Source organism: Anoplophora glabripennis, unplaced genomic scaffold (genome assembly GCF_000390285.2).
Source record: "Anoplophora glabripennis isolate ALB-LARVAE unplaced genomic scaffold, Agla_2.0 scaffold30, whole genome shotgun sequence".
In the NCBI taxonomy this organism is placed as follows: Eukaryota; Metazoa; Arthropoda; class Insecta; order Coleoptera; family Cerambycidae; genus Anoplophora; species Anoplophora glabripennis.
The window spans coordinates 128,794-143,792 of record NW_019416226.1 but is presented as its reverse complement, the minus strand read 5'-3'; the positions used below and the strand labels follow the sequence as shown (position 1 = coordinate 143,792).

At 32.5% G+C, this 14,999-nt stretch overlaps 1 protein-coding gene and 1 non-coding gene across 2 annotated transcripts in view; both read right to left on the bottom strand.

Annotated features, from left to right (window-relative positions):
- The window catches only part of LOC108912921 (zinc finger protein 226), an 8,728-nt gene extending 7,526 nt beyond the window's left edge, over window positions 1–1,202 (bottom strand). Inside the window, exon 1 of the mRNA XM_023454718.1 lies at window positions 1,029–1,202. Coding sequence (XP_023310486.1) covers window positions 1,029–1,202 — 174 coding nt within the window. The remainder of the gene's footprint in view (window positions 1–1,028) is intronic.
- A 4,365-nt stretch (window positions 1,203–5,567) lies between these two features.
- Window positions 5,568–5,649, bottom strand: Trnas-cga. The gene has a single exon. It is a non-coding gene; the product is annotated as a tRNA-Ser (tRNA).
- Window positions 5,650–14,999: the final 9,350 nt, after the last annotated feature.

Here is a 14,999-nt window from a genome sequence, read left to right as displayed (position 1 = left end):
CCCTTTATACAAAATCTGGTCAAAATCCGCTCAGAATTTGAAAATAGCGATTCCTGCTCGTTTTTTTGAGGTTAGAAAAAAACCACACGTTCTAGCTCAATTCTGACAGTGGATTTGAATTCAGCAGAGTCTCTTACATAAAAATGTACTATTTGATGTGGAAATAATTTTTTTTCCAAATTTTCCCAGTAAATTTTCATCAATTTTCACTATTTTTCACAAGTTTTTTGAGGTTAGGAAAAAATTGTGACGTGATGGGCCAATTCTGACCCCAGATTCGTGTTCAGGAGGCCAAATTACTACGAAAAATGTCGCATAAAAAGTATACCCAACTTTTTTTTTTCTGTGTGGCTGTGATTATTTTGTGACTGAAATTAATTCAATATTCAATAAACAGTAGATATTACTGACTCATATACTGACCAACGAAGTTATAGTTTTATTCATATCTTTTTATATAAAAATGGTAATGTTGTTGCGTTACAAGATAAATGTTATTAATATACAGACATAATTTTGTCATTTAAAGGTGTCGTGTTAAGTATGTATATGGATAAAAATAATCGATCTAACTGACAAATTATATCTACGGTTGGTGTATGGAAATAGATAAAAGACATTCCTAAAAAAAAGTGGGTATCTAGGTAATAAATTAACCCATAATTTCTCTTTTACATAGGTATCAAGTTAAGTACATCATTAAATAGAAGGCTAACTTGTAAGTTTGTTATAACATTACAAACACTGTGCTTAATATATATTTGAAGATTAGGTACCGTTTTCATTGTTAAATATTTAAAAAATTAAAAAAGGTTTAGTGTCACCCTTCCTGTACATTTTTTTTAAATACGCAAGCATTTCTTGTTTCACATAAAAAAATTCAAGACGTATCATGTTTCCTTGAATATTTCAAACAAAGCCGATGATTAATTGCCTTCAATAAATTATCAAAAAATGTTTGGCAATTTGTCGATAAATTGTCTGCTTTAAGTGAATGCAGCATGGCTGAAATATTGATAGTGACGTACCTGTTGTATGTCTGGTTGGCCCAAAAGCAGCGCAGGTTCTATGGCGTCCGACAAAGCTCCTTGAGGGATGCCGGTGGCGGCTGTCACTCTACCAGGCACCAGCAACTTGGAAGATCCCGTCACGTAAGTGGAAATGATCCCGGACGTCGCACTACAGTTACTTCTCGGATTCATATTGCACATAGCCATGGGGAACATAATTCCGCTTTCCGAAATTCGGCAATTTTTTTGACATGCACAAGCTATTTGTTTGACAACGTATCTAAGGAAATTGTTGGTTGTAGTATGGTAGTTATGATTGAACTAAGTGATTCGTGGTTTTGCAACTATCACCACCACCCACCACCCTCCGTGGTCATCGGTGTGTACCCCAAACATCAACAGCATCATCCCCCGTGATGGACCTTTTCGATTTCTCGGCAGGGGAGCACTGGCCCCACGGCACTGTAGCTTTTTATACTTAGTATGTAAAAAGGGGATGTGATTTTTAGGGCAATAAAAAATACCGAATCCTCGAAACGAATGACAATGGCGTCTTATTAAAGTCGTATAAAGACAAAAAAGAGAGGACGGTTGAAAAAAATATAAAAAAAGGAGGAGGTATAAATTGAAATTTGTAACGCAAAGTTTTTATTAAAATATGTACGTAATCTAATCTAATCGAACTTAACGTAACCTAACATCTATGTAAGCATAAAATAAAAAAAGCAAATATTACACCAGCAACTACACGAAAAATTAACGATAACGAACGACCTCACCTAAGCGCAAGATATTTAATTTTTACTACTTCATGTATATGTATAAAAATAAACCAACCTCACTTAAAAGTATTCACAAATGTTGAAAGTTTAACGAAAGTAAAAAAAAATGCATCAGACAATTGACCTAAAGTCTTATAGAACTATGCACATACAGTGGGCATAAGTTCTTAAAAGTTTTTTTCTGTGCTCTAAAATTAGTCGTTTCATAACTGTCATTATTGTCCATCTAAAAGCTCTTTGTATGTCGGCATTAGTCTAGTATGGATACAATTGTAGCAATATACTGTTATTACTAATAATTTAGCACTCTGAAAATGTGCGCGAGGTGGCAGCACTTACTGAGATATGTCATGTGAGAATATGATGTATCATCCCCCCTCAACTTTACCAGTTTTCAGTTGTTGGCATTTTTTTTGTTAAGATCAGTATTTATTTATTTTTGTTTTATTTATTTAGTATCATACGGTTCAATATAATAAATCCATACTTAAAAAATATATTCCATGTTTTTGAACACCTTTTAATGAGCCTGAAAAAAACATCAAATTGTAATTTTTTTCGCATAAATTGATATATTCAAAAATAAGGACTAAATAAGGAGGAAATTGCATTAATTTATGATTTTTTATTAATTAAAAGTTTACATGATATAATTAGCTAGAATATTATTCTAATTGAAGCAGATCATGTCATTTATAAATCAAACAACGAGTAGTAGGTCCGGTACAGATCATTGATGACCACCAGGAGAATTAAAAATACTGTACGAACAATATTTTTATCTATTATCAGTTTCATTAATGTTTTTTGGCTCCGATATAATAATTCAAAAAATTGTGATTACGGACCTGCCTTTTCGGCAAGTGTTTAGCGTCTATCAGGTTGCAGAATAAACTTTATTTTTAATTCGCCCCGCCCCTATGTTAATGTAGGTTTAATGCCGACTACATACACTTGTCCTACAGGGCTGAGGGAGGGTAGAGCGACGGTGGGGTGGCTTTGTTGATTGGGGATTATATTACAACTTATTCTGGTTTACATTATTTCATTAACTTTCAATTTAGCGACGATTGCGACCGAAATTTCTGTAAATTTCGTAATACGAACAAACGATTATTCCCCATAATTGAACAAAAAAAAAAGAATAAAAACGGCTTTATTAAATTTTTCATTAATCGTTTTAGATGTAAAAATCTACCTAAACAAATAATATTAATGATTAAAAAAACTGATATTAATTATCTTCAAGTTATGCAGTTTTTTTTTACATTTTAAAAATTGATGGACCAAATCAATTCGAATCTGCAAGATTTGAGTGTCATGTTAAAAGAGATAATTCAGGGGTGAAGTTTTGGAAGCAACATCATCAAATATTTTCTCAAATAACAGTTTAAAAAAAGTTAAAATAGTCTTAAGAATGTTTAAATATCTACACGTAAAACATTGTATTAGATTTTCATCTGATATACGAGAAATTATTATTTTACTTTTTTTTAACTACTACTTATTACTTTGATACACAAATATCAACACACGTTGAAGAAAGTACAACAGCGTCGTTTACAATAATATTTATATTGTTTCTAATTTATCTCGGAGCTTTTGAATACATTTATATATGTAATTTTATTTAACTTTAGTATAAAGCACGAGGTTCTGAGTAATGCGCTACTATTTGAAAATCAGCATTAAACATTTTACATGCATAAGCTGTATTATGCATGTAAACGGAAAATAAGAGATTTGCAGTTTCTGATTATCAGCATATGAATGAAAATGTGTTATCCTACTAATTATATCAGACGTGTACAAAACGAACAACATTGGCCCTAGAAGAGAACCCTGAGGTACTCCTTTTTAACTTTTATAGGTCTAGATAAGGAAGTAGTGTTTTCTAGTGTTATTTTAATTCGTTGGTCTCTATTACTCAAATAAGATTTAAACTATCTTACTATATTTTCTGTTAAAACTAAGATAGGACAACTTTGCAAGCAACAAACTGTGGTAATATGAGATCGATCAATGGCGGGTAAGGTAATAATAATCATAAACAATATCATTACAATTTTTGTTGTTTAAAATGACATTTTGCAATTTTCTCGAAGACAATAGGTACATCCTATCGAAAATAGTACCTTTTCTGTGTAATTTACACTGCTCTTTCAGAAAATGCAACTACTTTTGCCAAAAATTTCAGTGGCGTAGAAATATTGCTCAAAAAGAGGCGACACTCATGACTTTGAATTCTCATTTATCGTTACAATTTCGTGGAATCTTGTTAGATAATACTCTGTAGCTTTAAAATTTTGGACACTTTTTTGACACTCTAATTTTTATGCTGAGACATTGGCGTGACTACAGGTGGGATCGAGGAAAGCAGGCAATTTTCAAAAGACTGGAGATTTTTTTTTGAAAATTATTAAATCATTAATTGATGCCTTTATTTTGCTCAGTTTTATTACCAGATTTAAAAAAATTTGTGGTAGCCTCCATTAGAATCCATTTGTCATTGTAATGAGATTAATATTAGTTTGGAAGTGACAACAAATCAATTATAGCGTAGGTGATTGTCTGGTGTCACTGCTCTTTCACGAACGTATGGACATGGTTGTGTAAATTTATAAATTAATCATATTGGCTACAAAAATAACTGATTAAAAGAAGCAATATATTACTATGTCAGTTTCCAGGAAAAATTATTCCAGTACATTTTGAAATTATTTCTTTTATACTATCAAACAGTCTTTACTACGGTTAGTATGCAGGCATGGAGGTTTCACAAGAACTGCAGAGGTGCAACACCACCGATATTATAACAGAAATATAGCAGAAAAATACAACTAAATTTAAATTTTCATCGAAATATTAAATTATTATTACTTTTATTATTAATTTAATAGTTTAAACGTTTAATCAATGGCCAATCTAAACCCAAACTATACTAAAATAGCAGTTGCATTTGTCAGAAGATGCCGAATCGGTCGAAATGTGTTCGCGTTCGCTTCCGATGACGCCGAAAGCCTGCCAAATAGCTGTATCTCGAAGAGAACAGAGTTTAGTATCTAATAAATCCAAAACACCCATAAACCCGAAAACCCATAAGTCCTAAAACATCATAAACCCTAAAACATATAAAACTCAAAATCCATAATCCCTAACATCCATAAACCCGAAAACAAATAAACCTCAAAACCCTAAAACGAGTTTTAAGGTTTATAAACTGGGTTTATGGGTTTTGGGGTTTATTTTACCAGTTTGGCTTCGGGATTTACGGATTTCGGTGTTTATCAGTTGTCGGATTTATGGATTTAGGAGTGTGCGGTTTGCGGTTCAATAATTTTTAATAAAGTACTATGTATACATGTACTNTGATCAAAATGTTATTTTAATTGGGTTAATGTATACAGGGTGTCCGCTACAAAGAAACAGTTAGAACCATAGTAGTTGATTTTATACTTAAACTCAATAATAAATTATATCAGTTAAAAAAATAAAACAACCCCTTTCAAATATCGGCTATGTTATCGTTTTTAGTTTAGGTGTAAATGACAATTTTTTTAAATATTTTTCTTTAAAATTGTAAGGGAATTTCCTAAAACTATCGTTATTACCATTTCTTTCCTAGACAAAAAAGAAAAAAATATTAGGGGGTAGAAAGTCATTTAAATGACCTCAAATAAACCTCTCAAATCATTAAACAATGATTGATTTTAAAATACTGTTTAATTAAAATACTTTGATATGTCCATATAAAGCACGAAAAAAAAAAAAAACTCGCAGCCGGTAGGATTCGAACCTACGCTCCCAAAGGGAATCTGATTTCGAGTCAGACGCCTTAACCACTCGGCCACGACTGCACATTGCGTCGACTTGCCATTGCCACAACTTCAACACCACCTAAGAGTTCATGTACGTCCGTTACAAATTATTTGATTTAAAATTAACAAATGTATCGCAAATTTTTAAAAGATATCTGTAGATGCTTTTATATCATAATTATTTAATTATAATTGTATTATAACATAAAAGAGAAAGAAATAACAATAATTAATTTCAAGAGTAGCTTTGTGGGATAAAAACAAACTAATTTAGTACAAGTTATATGGAATGGAATATTTCAAAGAAGTATATTTCAAATGCCGATAAAAATAACATCGAAATGAACCGGCCATACTTAAGCTGCATAGAGTATATTGTCCTGATTAAAAAATGTCAAATGAATATAAATTAGCAAATGCTGCCTAAGGGACAAAACCTAAAGTTACTAGTTCAACTTATTAATTAGTATTAAAATTAATAACTAAAGCTGACGTTGAAAGTTTTTACCGTTACATTGAATGCAGGCAAATAAGACAATGAAGAATATTTTTGTTTGCAGATTTTGCCTTACAGTTACTGCGGCTGCATTAATTCGATTGATAAGTTCCACCCGCGTATTAACCCCTGTCTGGTACACTCAACATACAGCAACAAAAACCGCGAATGATACGCACGAATAAAAACTGTTAGACGTTGTCAATTGTTTCATGTATCCCCAAAGATAGAAATCTAAACAAGACAAATCTGGTGACCTGCCAATTCATATCATTGGTCTGCCGCGACTGATCCATCTTTGAGGAAAATTTTTATTCAGTTTCCCACTCATGCTTCTCGAGCTGGAACCCGTAAAATCATATTTAAGTTGTCATTTGCAATTTAATTTAACTACTGTAACTCTTTAAGGAAGCATTGGTGAAACTGTGTTACTTTTATCAGGACAATACACTTTATCTACCTTTTAAATATGAACGTTTTATTTTAGGACACCCTGTATATTCCTGATTACTTAAAATGGATAAATGGATAAAACTATTTTGCTTCGCATGCTTTCAAAGAGATATTGCAGCAAAATCAAGAACAAGTAAAATTTGTATGTCTACATCTGTTCGGTTGATCCTAACCTTCATACTCACCCTGTATATTAGCGGGCGTCAGGAAGACTATCTGCAGCATAGCCAGAATGTCCTCGGAGAACCACAAGAGCAGTTCCTGACCGGCCTCTATGGGCCTTACGGCTTGAAGCATCAATTTCGGGATTTGCGTTAATTTCGCTAGACTTGTGGTCGGTCTCTGGTAAGCGGGTTGAAGTCTGAGTTGCATATTGTACGAGTGACAGTCGTCAGAGAGACGAAGAGCTCGGACCCAGTGGGTGTTGTTGTCCCAGATATCCTTGCATTTCTCGTCCAGCTCGATGGTTCCGTTGGAGTTGATTCCCACTGAGATCTGAGGGTTTGTAACAAAATTGCAGATATTTTATGAGAAGATTTTTGTAATACGGTAGTATACAGGGCGGGCCATTAGTGTGAGAAAGTACACTAACTCCCTTGTTACTTATAATACAGAAAAAAAGTTTATATAAAAGTTGTACAGAATCAAGAAACCTAAACTACAAAATTAATTTCAAACATACAGGGCGATGAGTAAAAACGGGACACGCCAAACATTACATTTTTTAAATGGAACACCCTGTATATTTTTAAACAGTTGGATTTCTGAGAAAATTCNGAACGTATGGACATGGTTGCGTAAATTTATAAATTAATCATATTGGCTACAAAAATAACTGATTAAAAGAAGCAATATATTACTATGTCAGTTCCCAGGAAGAATTCTAGTACACTGACATTATTTCTTTTATACTGTCAAACAGTCTTTACTGCGGTTAGTATACAGGGCTCTTTCATAAGAATTGCAGAATAAAACCACCGATATTATAACAGAAATATAGCAGAAACATACAACTAAATTCAAATTTTTATTAAAATATTAAATTATTATTACTTTTATTATCATTTTAATAGTTTAGAAGTTTAACCAATGGCCAATTCAAACCCAAACTATACCAAAATGGCAGTTGCAGTTCTCAAAAGATACCGAATCGGTCGAAATGTGTTCGCGTTCGCTTCCGATGACGCTGAATCGCCGAAAACCTGCCAAATAACTGCATCTCGAACAGAACACAGTTTAGTATCTATAAATCCCAAACACCCATAAACCCCAAAAAATGGGTTTTGGGGTTTATTTTACCTGTTTGCCTTCGGGATTTATGGATTTCGGTGTTTATCAGTTGTCGGATTTATGGATTTAGGAGTGTGCGGTTTGCGGTTCAATAATTTTTAATAAAGTACTATGTATACATGTACTATATACATATTATCCAAATAATTGGATGTAATAAATATTACTGTTCTCAGCCATCTATTATATTTATATTTAACCTGCTGCTTATTTTCTGCAGCGATCAGCAAAAGTATTTAGGGATTATTTAGAAAAAATTAAGTGGTTTTTTTATGCTGTCGAGCAAATTTTGACGCGAAATTTTCTATATTAGTCACTGTGTGTCGTATACAGACTATCGATGACATAAAAGCAAATGGATATATCCAGGACTACTTTGCGAAATGGAAAAAGTAATAATAAAATAATAAAATAAAATTAATAATAAAGTTTAAAAACAAAGTTCGGTTATTTTCTGAACAGTCCTTGTAGTAGGTAATATGTTTATTGCGCTACATATTATAGATCGAATTACAGGAAAATAGAAATTAGTCAGTAGCAATCAATTAACAGGAGACATCGCCATTCCGCTTACAAGGAGAAAAATGTTCGCCTGTTAGATATTACAGTGCAACACACCCAGTGAAAAAAAGTCACGGGACGCCACTGTTAACATGGCTAACTTATTTAATCTTTGTAACCAATAAAATGTCTAGGTATGTTCGTGTATGGTCCTCTTTAGATAATTAATTTCTATTGTGTTAATTTTTTTTTTTCACATTCCATTACATCATTTACTTGAGGAGTGATAAATTTACGCTTCGCTCTTTTGTTTTATGTTTGTTGTCACACCACCTGTAATAAATAAAAAATTATACCTAGTTAATAACAGAGATAAATATGGTAACGAGTGACTGAATGGTTTGTGTCTGCAAATTGGCGTCCTTCAAATTTAATATGTGGCTTCTGGGCAGCTTTTCCTGCTTTTCAACAAACTGTCAAACTAAAATGCACGGTCGGCGTTTCCTCATAATTTATGAGCAGCCGGCTAGATCAGAAAATTAAAAAAAAAATCTTACTTACCTTCGAACCGCAAGCCTTTAATCCCATAAAACAGAAATAAAATTAAATAACCCAAAGTTGATTAAACTGGTGTGACCTTACAAGGCAGGTAAGTATGTAAAATGGAGACAAAAAATAGTTTCGATTAAAATAACTAGTTATAACCGAGATAAGCTTTATTCGAACATACAGCTTATTACGATTTTATCAAGAAACGCTCCTTGAACAAGTGCAATTTATTATTTTTTTTATTCAAATTAGCACAAAGTGATATTCGTAACAAATACTGCAATGTTCTGTGCTGCCCACATTTGCATAACTAATTCGATTTTTTAATCAAAATCCCCGATCTAAAGCCCACCACAAACAATCAACCTCTCGACAATGCCGTCCAATTAATCTGATCCGAACGAATCTCGAGCGGTCACCAAGGCGTGAAGATATCCTTTGGATAGGACGCACCTGTGCTTTCCGGGTCCCAGTCATGGCTTTTAACCCCCCGTATGCGTAGTTCGGATACCCAAGTCCACGCCATGACTTCGGGAGGTTGTCCTTTGGAGCGTTTGAGATGAAAAAGTCTTAATTACTAATTAATCAAGGGTCTAAATGCTTTCTTGTTCAAATTATAAAAATATCACTTTTATTCAAATAATTCCGATGATGTTTGTTGAAGACAGATGAAACTTGGATTAATAACAAAAGCACAAAACAATTGGACCATGTCACATGTATTTCGATCTCCAGAAATCGAATCTGGCATGGGAAATGATTAATCATCTTCCAGTTTTATCTTTTAATTGTCAAAATGTATCCCTAAACTTGAAAATACATAATTTGGCGTAGGTTTATTTCGTGGAAAGCATTATTTTTTGTGTGCCAAGGCGTTTTGGTTCAATATGACTTCTAAGGTTGTGACAGACTTAGAAAACATCCTGTGTCATAGTGATGATACTGAAAATAAATTATTGATTTTTTATTTTTGGTTACAAAATAAAAAATCATGCCGAAATTTGTATTATATAAATCATGTCGATGTTAGTTAATCAAAAAGGTGCTTAGAAAACGGCATAGCACTTTTCAGTTGATATTTTTGATAAAAAAAACAATTATGTTAACCAAAGACATGTCTTCATGTCTATTAAAAACATTTACCCAGTAAATCGATCAAGAAATTGCCACAATCCAGTACATAAGTGGCGTCTTTGGTAAGGTTTAAGGACTTCTAGGATTTTCAATTAAATTGTTGTTATATATGGAAATAAATATTAGTACCTAGATACATACTTTAATGTGAGGTAAAAAAATGAATCTAACAGTAAAGTATGAAAGAAAGTCAGGAAAAAATGAAGTTGTCAATTAATTAAGATCTACTTTTTAGTTGTAGTGATGTTCCATTGTGTTTATTTGTTATAGGTTATAGATATTGAAAATAAGGTGTAATTATTGTCTGCAACTGCAATACTGTTTTCCCTTTCAAAAATGGCCTTGATAACTGATATATCACAGTAAAATAGGCATATAATATGGCTGGTTGCTTTGGATATTCCGTGAATTTGGACTTAAGTAGATATCTTATGAAGATATAAATGTTACAAACTTGCCATGTTACACTTTATAATGTAGATCCATAGAATACAACCACATTATTGTAAACTGGGCATAATTATAATTTCACATTAAGTGTACTTACAACCTCCATTGGACATCCATCATCCATACACTGCTTCTAAGTCAAAATGAAGGGTTTTTCATTATTCTTGTTATATTTACTACATATTTTTATATAAGTATTTTTATTTACTCACTTGCTTTATCCTCAATTATTATTTTTCACGTTTCATAACACAATTTCGTATAATTTGTTAACATTTATTCGTATTCTTTAACTTAAATTTTTTGATTTAAATATGACAATGATCGTTGCAGATTGTAAAATTTGCAGAACATTATGTAATATTGTGCTTGTAAGTTCTTTATTTTACTTTGTTAGTAACATTAAATTTTAGATTAAACTCGAATGTTTTATGGATAATAGTGAAAACGGTTTTCATTTTATGCGAATTAGGTAGGTAAGAATTCTACAAATTTTAATTTAGAAAAATTCATATTATTTAACTCCTTTTAACCGAAATTAGGTTGCTAGTATTATACAGTTTAATTGAAAAATATATCAATGATCAAGTTCAGAAGTAGATATACTGTTATAGACTTTTTTTCTTTAATTTATTTTATTTATAATTAGATATTAATCATGCAATGGTAACTTTTATAGAAATATTTTTTTGCTAGGTATATAACAGATTGTTGGACAACCAAAAAGGATGTTCCGTGGATATTTCATTTAGGACTATAAAACTACAGAAAATAATGTCTTATGGATTTACTTAGGTCGGATCCATTTAGTCAAGAAAAACGATATCCGGTATATATTTATACATGCATTTAAGCAGGTTTACAGAATAAATATATTCTGTAAACTTTGATTTAAGGTGGATGTTCTTGTACATTAAAATTGATATAAAAAAATAAGGAATATTGTTTGTTTCAGCTTAGAAAGAAAATTTTAAGCCCAACCACGTTCCTAAAGATGTGGCTTCTATGAATTATGGGGATTTTACAAAAACGCTTTTTTTTCGAAAAACTCGATTTTTGCAAGAACTATACAATATTTTTTAATTTTGAAATCAGTTTATTTTGCTTACCAAGAGCTACCCTGTCACCAAGTTCCATAAAAAAATATTTATTTTTGAAAGAAATAGTTATTTGAAAAAATTGCGATATTTAGCGGTTTTTTTGCAATATAACTAATTAATTTATTTATCGATCAAAACCGGTTTGGGCTTATTCGTTCCGTATGAAAAATTCCTACAACTTTAGTGTGAAACATTTTTTTCTAAAATGTTTAGTTTTTTTTTTGAAAAATGAAAAAAACTATTTTTTTCCGAACTTTGGACGCCATTTTGAAAATGAGGCCCAAAAATTCAGGTGGGGTAAACTAGTTCATTGAATTCTACGGAATTTTTCTTAATTTTTACATATTTTCAATTACTGAACTATTTTTTGGCAAAAAAATTAGGTATTCTCGACAATTTGATTGGACTATATGGTGCGTAATTACGCGCCCGTGTTCTGGCCCGTGGACACCCCATTCGCAAAACCTCCACATCTGGCATCTGTCAACTGTCTAGCAAACGCAGCAGTAAATGGTAATTGCGATATCAGGACTATCAGGAGAGTATCACCCCTGAATCTGCGCGGGTCGCCAAGTGGTTTGGGAAACGGCACGTGTCAGGGAAACTGCGCACGTGACCGGAGTGCTGCAAGGTGTCGACTGCGTTCGGGACAAGTGTAACGTTACCCAGTACTCGAGTGTTGCAAATTGTAACTTTTTGAGAGCCGGAAGGGCCCTTCAGAGAGCAAAGGGCTTTGGTAGAGCTTGTTGGCGATACGATCACTCCGATATGTTGTACCTTGTGATTTGAATTACACGAGCGAATTAAAACAAAAAAATAAAGTAATTAGATACCTAAATACATGTAAAAAAGAATGGTCCAGTTTGAGATCTCGATAATCTTTATTACATTTCCTAATTTGACCTCAAACGAATCTCAAGTTACTTCGAGGGGGTTCTCCGAAAAATTAAAAAAAATTGTTTAAATGCATCTAATCCTTCCTGTCTTATCTAATCCTAATTCAACTTAAACCAACCTAATGTGTGACAAACTTTGAGCTTCCAATTTCACCTATGTTTTCAACCACACCAAGAAGTTACCTGTAGTGTCCAAAAATGCTAAAAAAGCAATCAGAGAGAGCAGTTTATGTCTAGGGACATTCAGTCTTTTACTTAAGCCTCCCAAACAGCGCCAAAAAAGCGCTATCAAAATTTTCACCGATCTTTCGAATTGCTGATCTTTCGAATAATCTGGGAAATCAGCTCGAAGTACACAGAAACCATCCAACAGTATAGAGTATTTGATATCAAAAGCCTAACCACCTCTGACAACAGATATCTTAAGAACATTATAAGAGAATCAGAAATTCCTCGGTTTCAAGAGCACCGACGTTCGAAAATCCACAATGGGAATCTAGTAGAACCATCAATAGGAGCGATTGAACGTCAACTCATATCTATGCTGAAGTGCCTTTCCACTATACGACACCTAGCTTTCTTCAAAATTAGGGTTTACGTAGAAAGATATGGAAATCTGAGGCTCTGCAATTATCAACAATAAGTATGCAAACAGTTCAGTTAATTTAAGATTTTACTGTGCTGTTTTTGATTTAAAATGCCTTGTATTACTCATTTGTATAACTTATTAAGTTATTAAGACCACGGCACTAATTAAGATTTCATGTTTTGTCAGCTAGATTAAGTTCAAAATTAATTAATTTCCTGCTACGAAATCCTTGCGTTAAAAAATATAAATCAGTTCCCTTAATTATTGGTTTAGTATGTTCAACATTTAAAAACGATAATATTTAGTATTCAAGTTTACATTTATCTTACCTCTAGGCCTTAATTAACAAAATACAAAATTATACAAGCTTATCTAAAAGGTCTCTCTAATACTTATTGATGAAGATGTTATGCAAATTGCTCGATATAGCGTTCGGTGAAATCCAAAATCCAAACAAGCCGCTAATCCTTGAATATACATGCACTGGGCACGGTGCAGCTTGCACCTAGCGATTGAAATAAATCGTATTAAGATTAAAATTAGGATCCAATCGAGCCGAACTTGTACAACGAGGGGTTGAGGCAGGACGAGGGGCATGCGGATGTATGTCGCAGAATCATTGGCGTCGATGGTTGGTGAACGAACCCAATCGAGCCCTAAACCTTTTGCATTATATTGTATTTAATATTAGATGTGTCCAGTACAGTATTAGAAACAGTTTCCAGACTATTTTGGATTGCTGTAACTACAAAGCTATTATTATTAATATTATAGTACCGCCTTGAAATTCGAGATTACACTGGTGATACATTTCTATCTATAACTTGGTATTTTCTATTTATTTCATCCAATTCGGTATCTATTTATTTTGTCAAAGCAAACTGAAGTTATTAGGCATTATTCATTCGTCAATTTGTATGAAAATGGACAGACTTTTGTCGCACTCTTGTGTAGCCACCTTAACCAAGCGCAATATCGCCTCACACTACTTTCGTTTTAAATTAAACTTTCCGCCGCATTGTTTTTTTTTAAGTACACACTTATTCTAAAAATTTAGATTTATATTGATGTTTTTCTAAATAATATTTAATTTCTTATATTAATATTGTTTGTCCCTCTATTTCCGCGTCACTGGTAGCTGCATCGTCTACTGACCCTGGAGTGTAGCTAAATGAACATTTAATTTAGGGTGAATTACAAAGGCAACTGATCATATACAAGGGCACAATACCCTGAATTAAATAATAAAGCCATTGTGGCTTCGGATTTATATTTGGTATTGCTTATTAATACGTAATATGTATCTACTTTTTGTAGTAAATATTGAAGTTACCAGAAAGATGTTTGTTTGGTCGCTTGGTTGAAGGAACAGGACAAAACAGACACTGTTGTCTTTTAATCAGGCACGGCCCCAAATGGTCCGAATTTTTTTTTTTTTTTGGTACAAATAAAAGAGGAGGGATAAATGTGCATTTTTTGGGGTGATCCGAATATTTCTACTTGCACTAGATGCGTTCGTGTGAGAACGCCACACCTTTTTTAATAAAAAAAAAGGTAGGCCACTGACTTTTCCCGTTTTAATATTTTTTTGTAGAAATTCGCCATCTGAATGAAATTGGTCTCTTCAGTTTTTTTTGTAGGACACACCGATTTTATGGAAAAAAATAAAACATATTTTATTGTAGGTTTTGTTAATCTTTTAGAGAAGATAAGAGAGAGGATGGGAGAAATATAAATTGTAGGTAGAAATAGGTACAGTTTATTAATTTTTTTTAGAAATATTTTAACAAAACCTTTTTAATATAAAAAAACAAAAAAAATATATAAATAACTAAAAAAAATAAGGAAATACAACGAAAATTAGGTAAAACATAATCTCGGATTTTTTGAAAATTTGTCGAGCACTTTATTAATAAAATCTTCATGGTTGT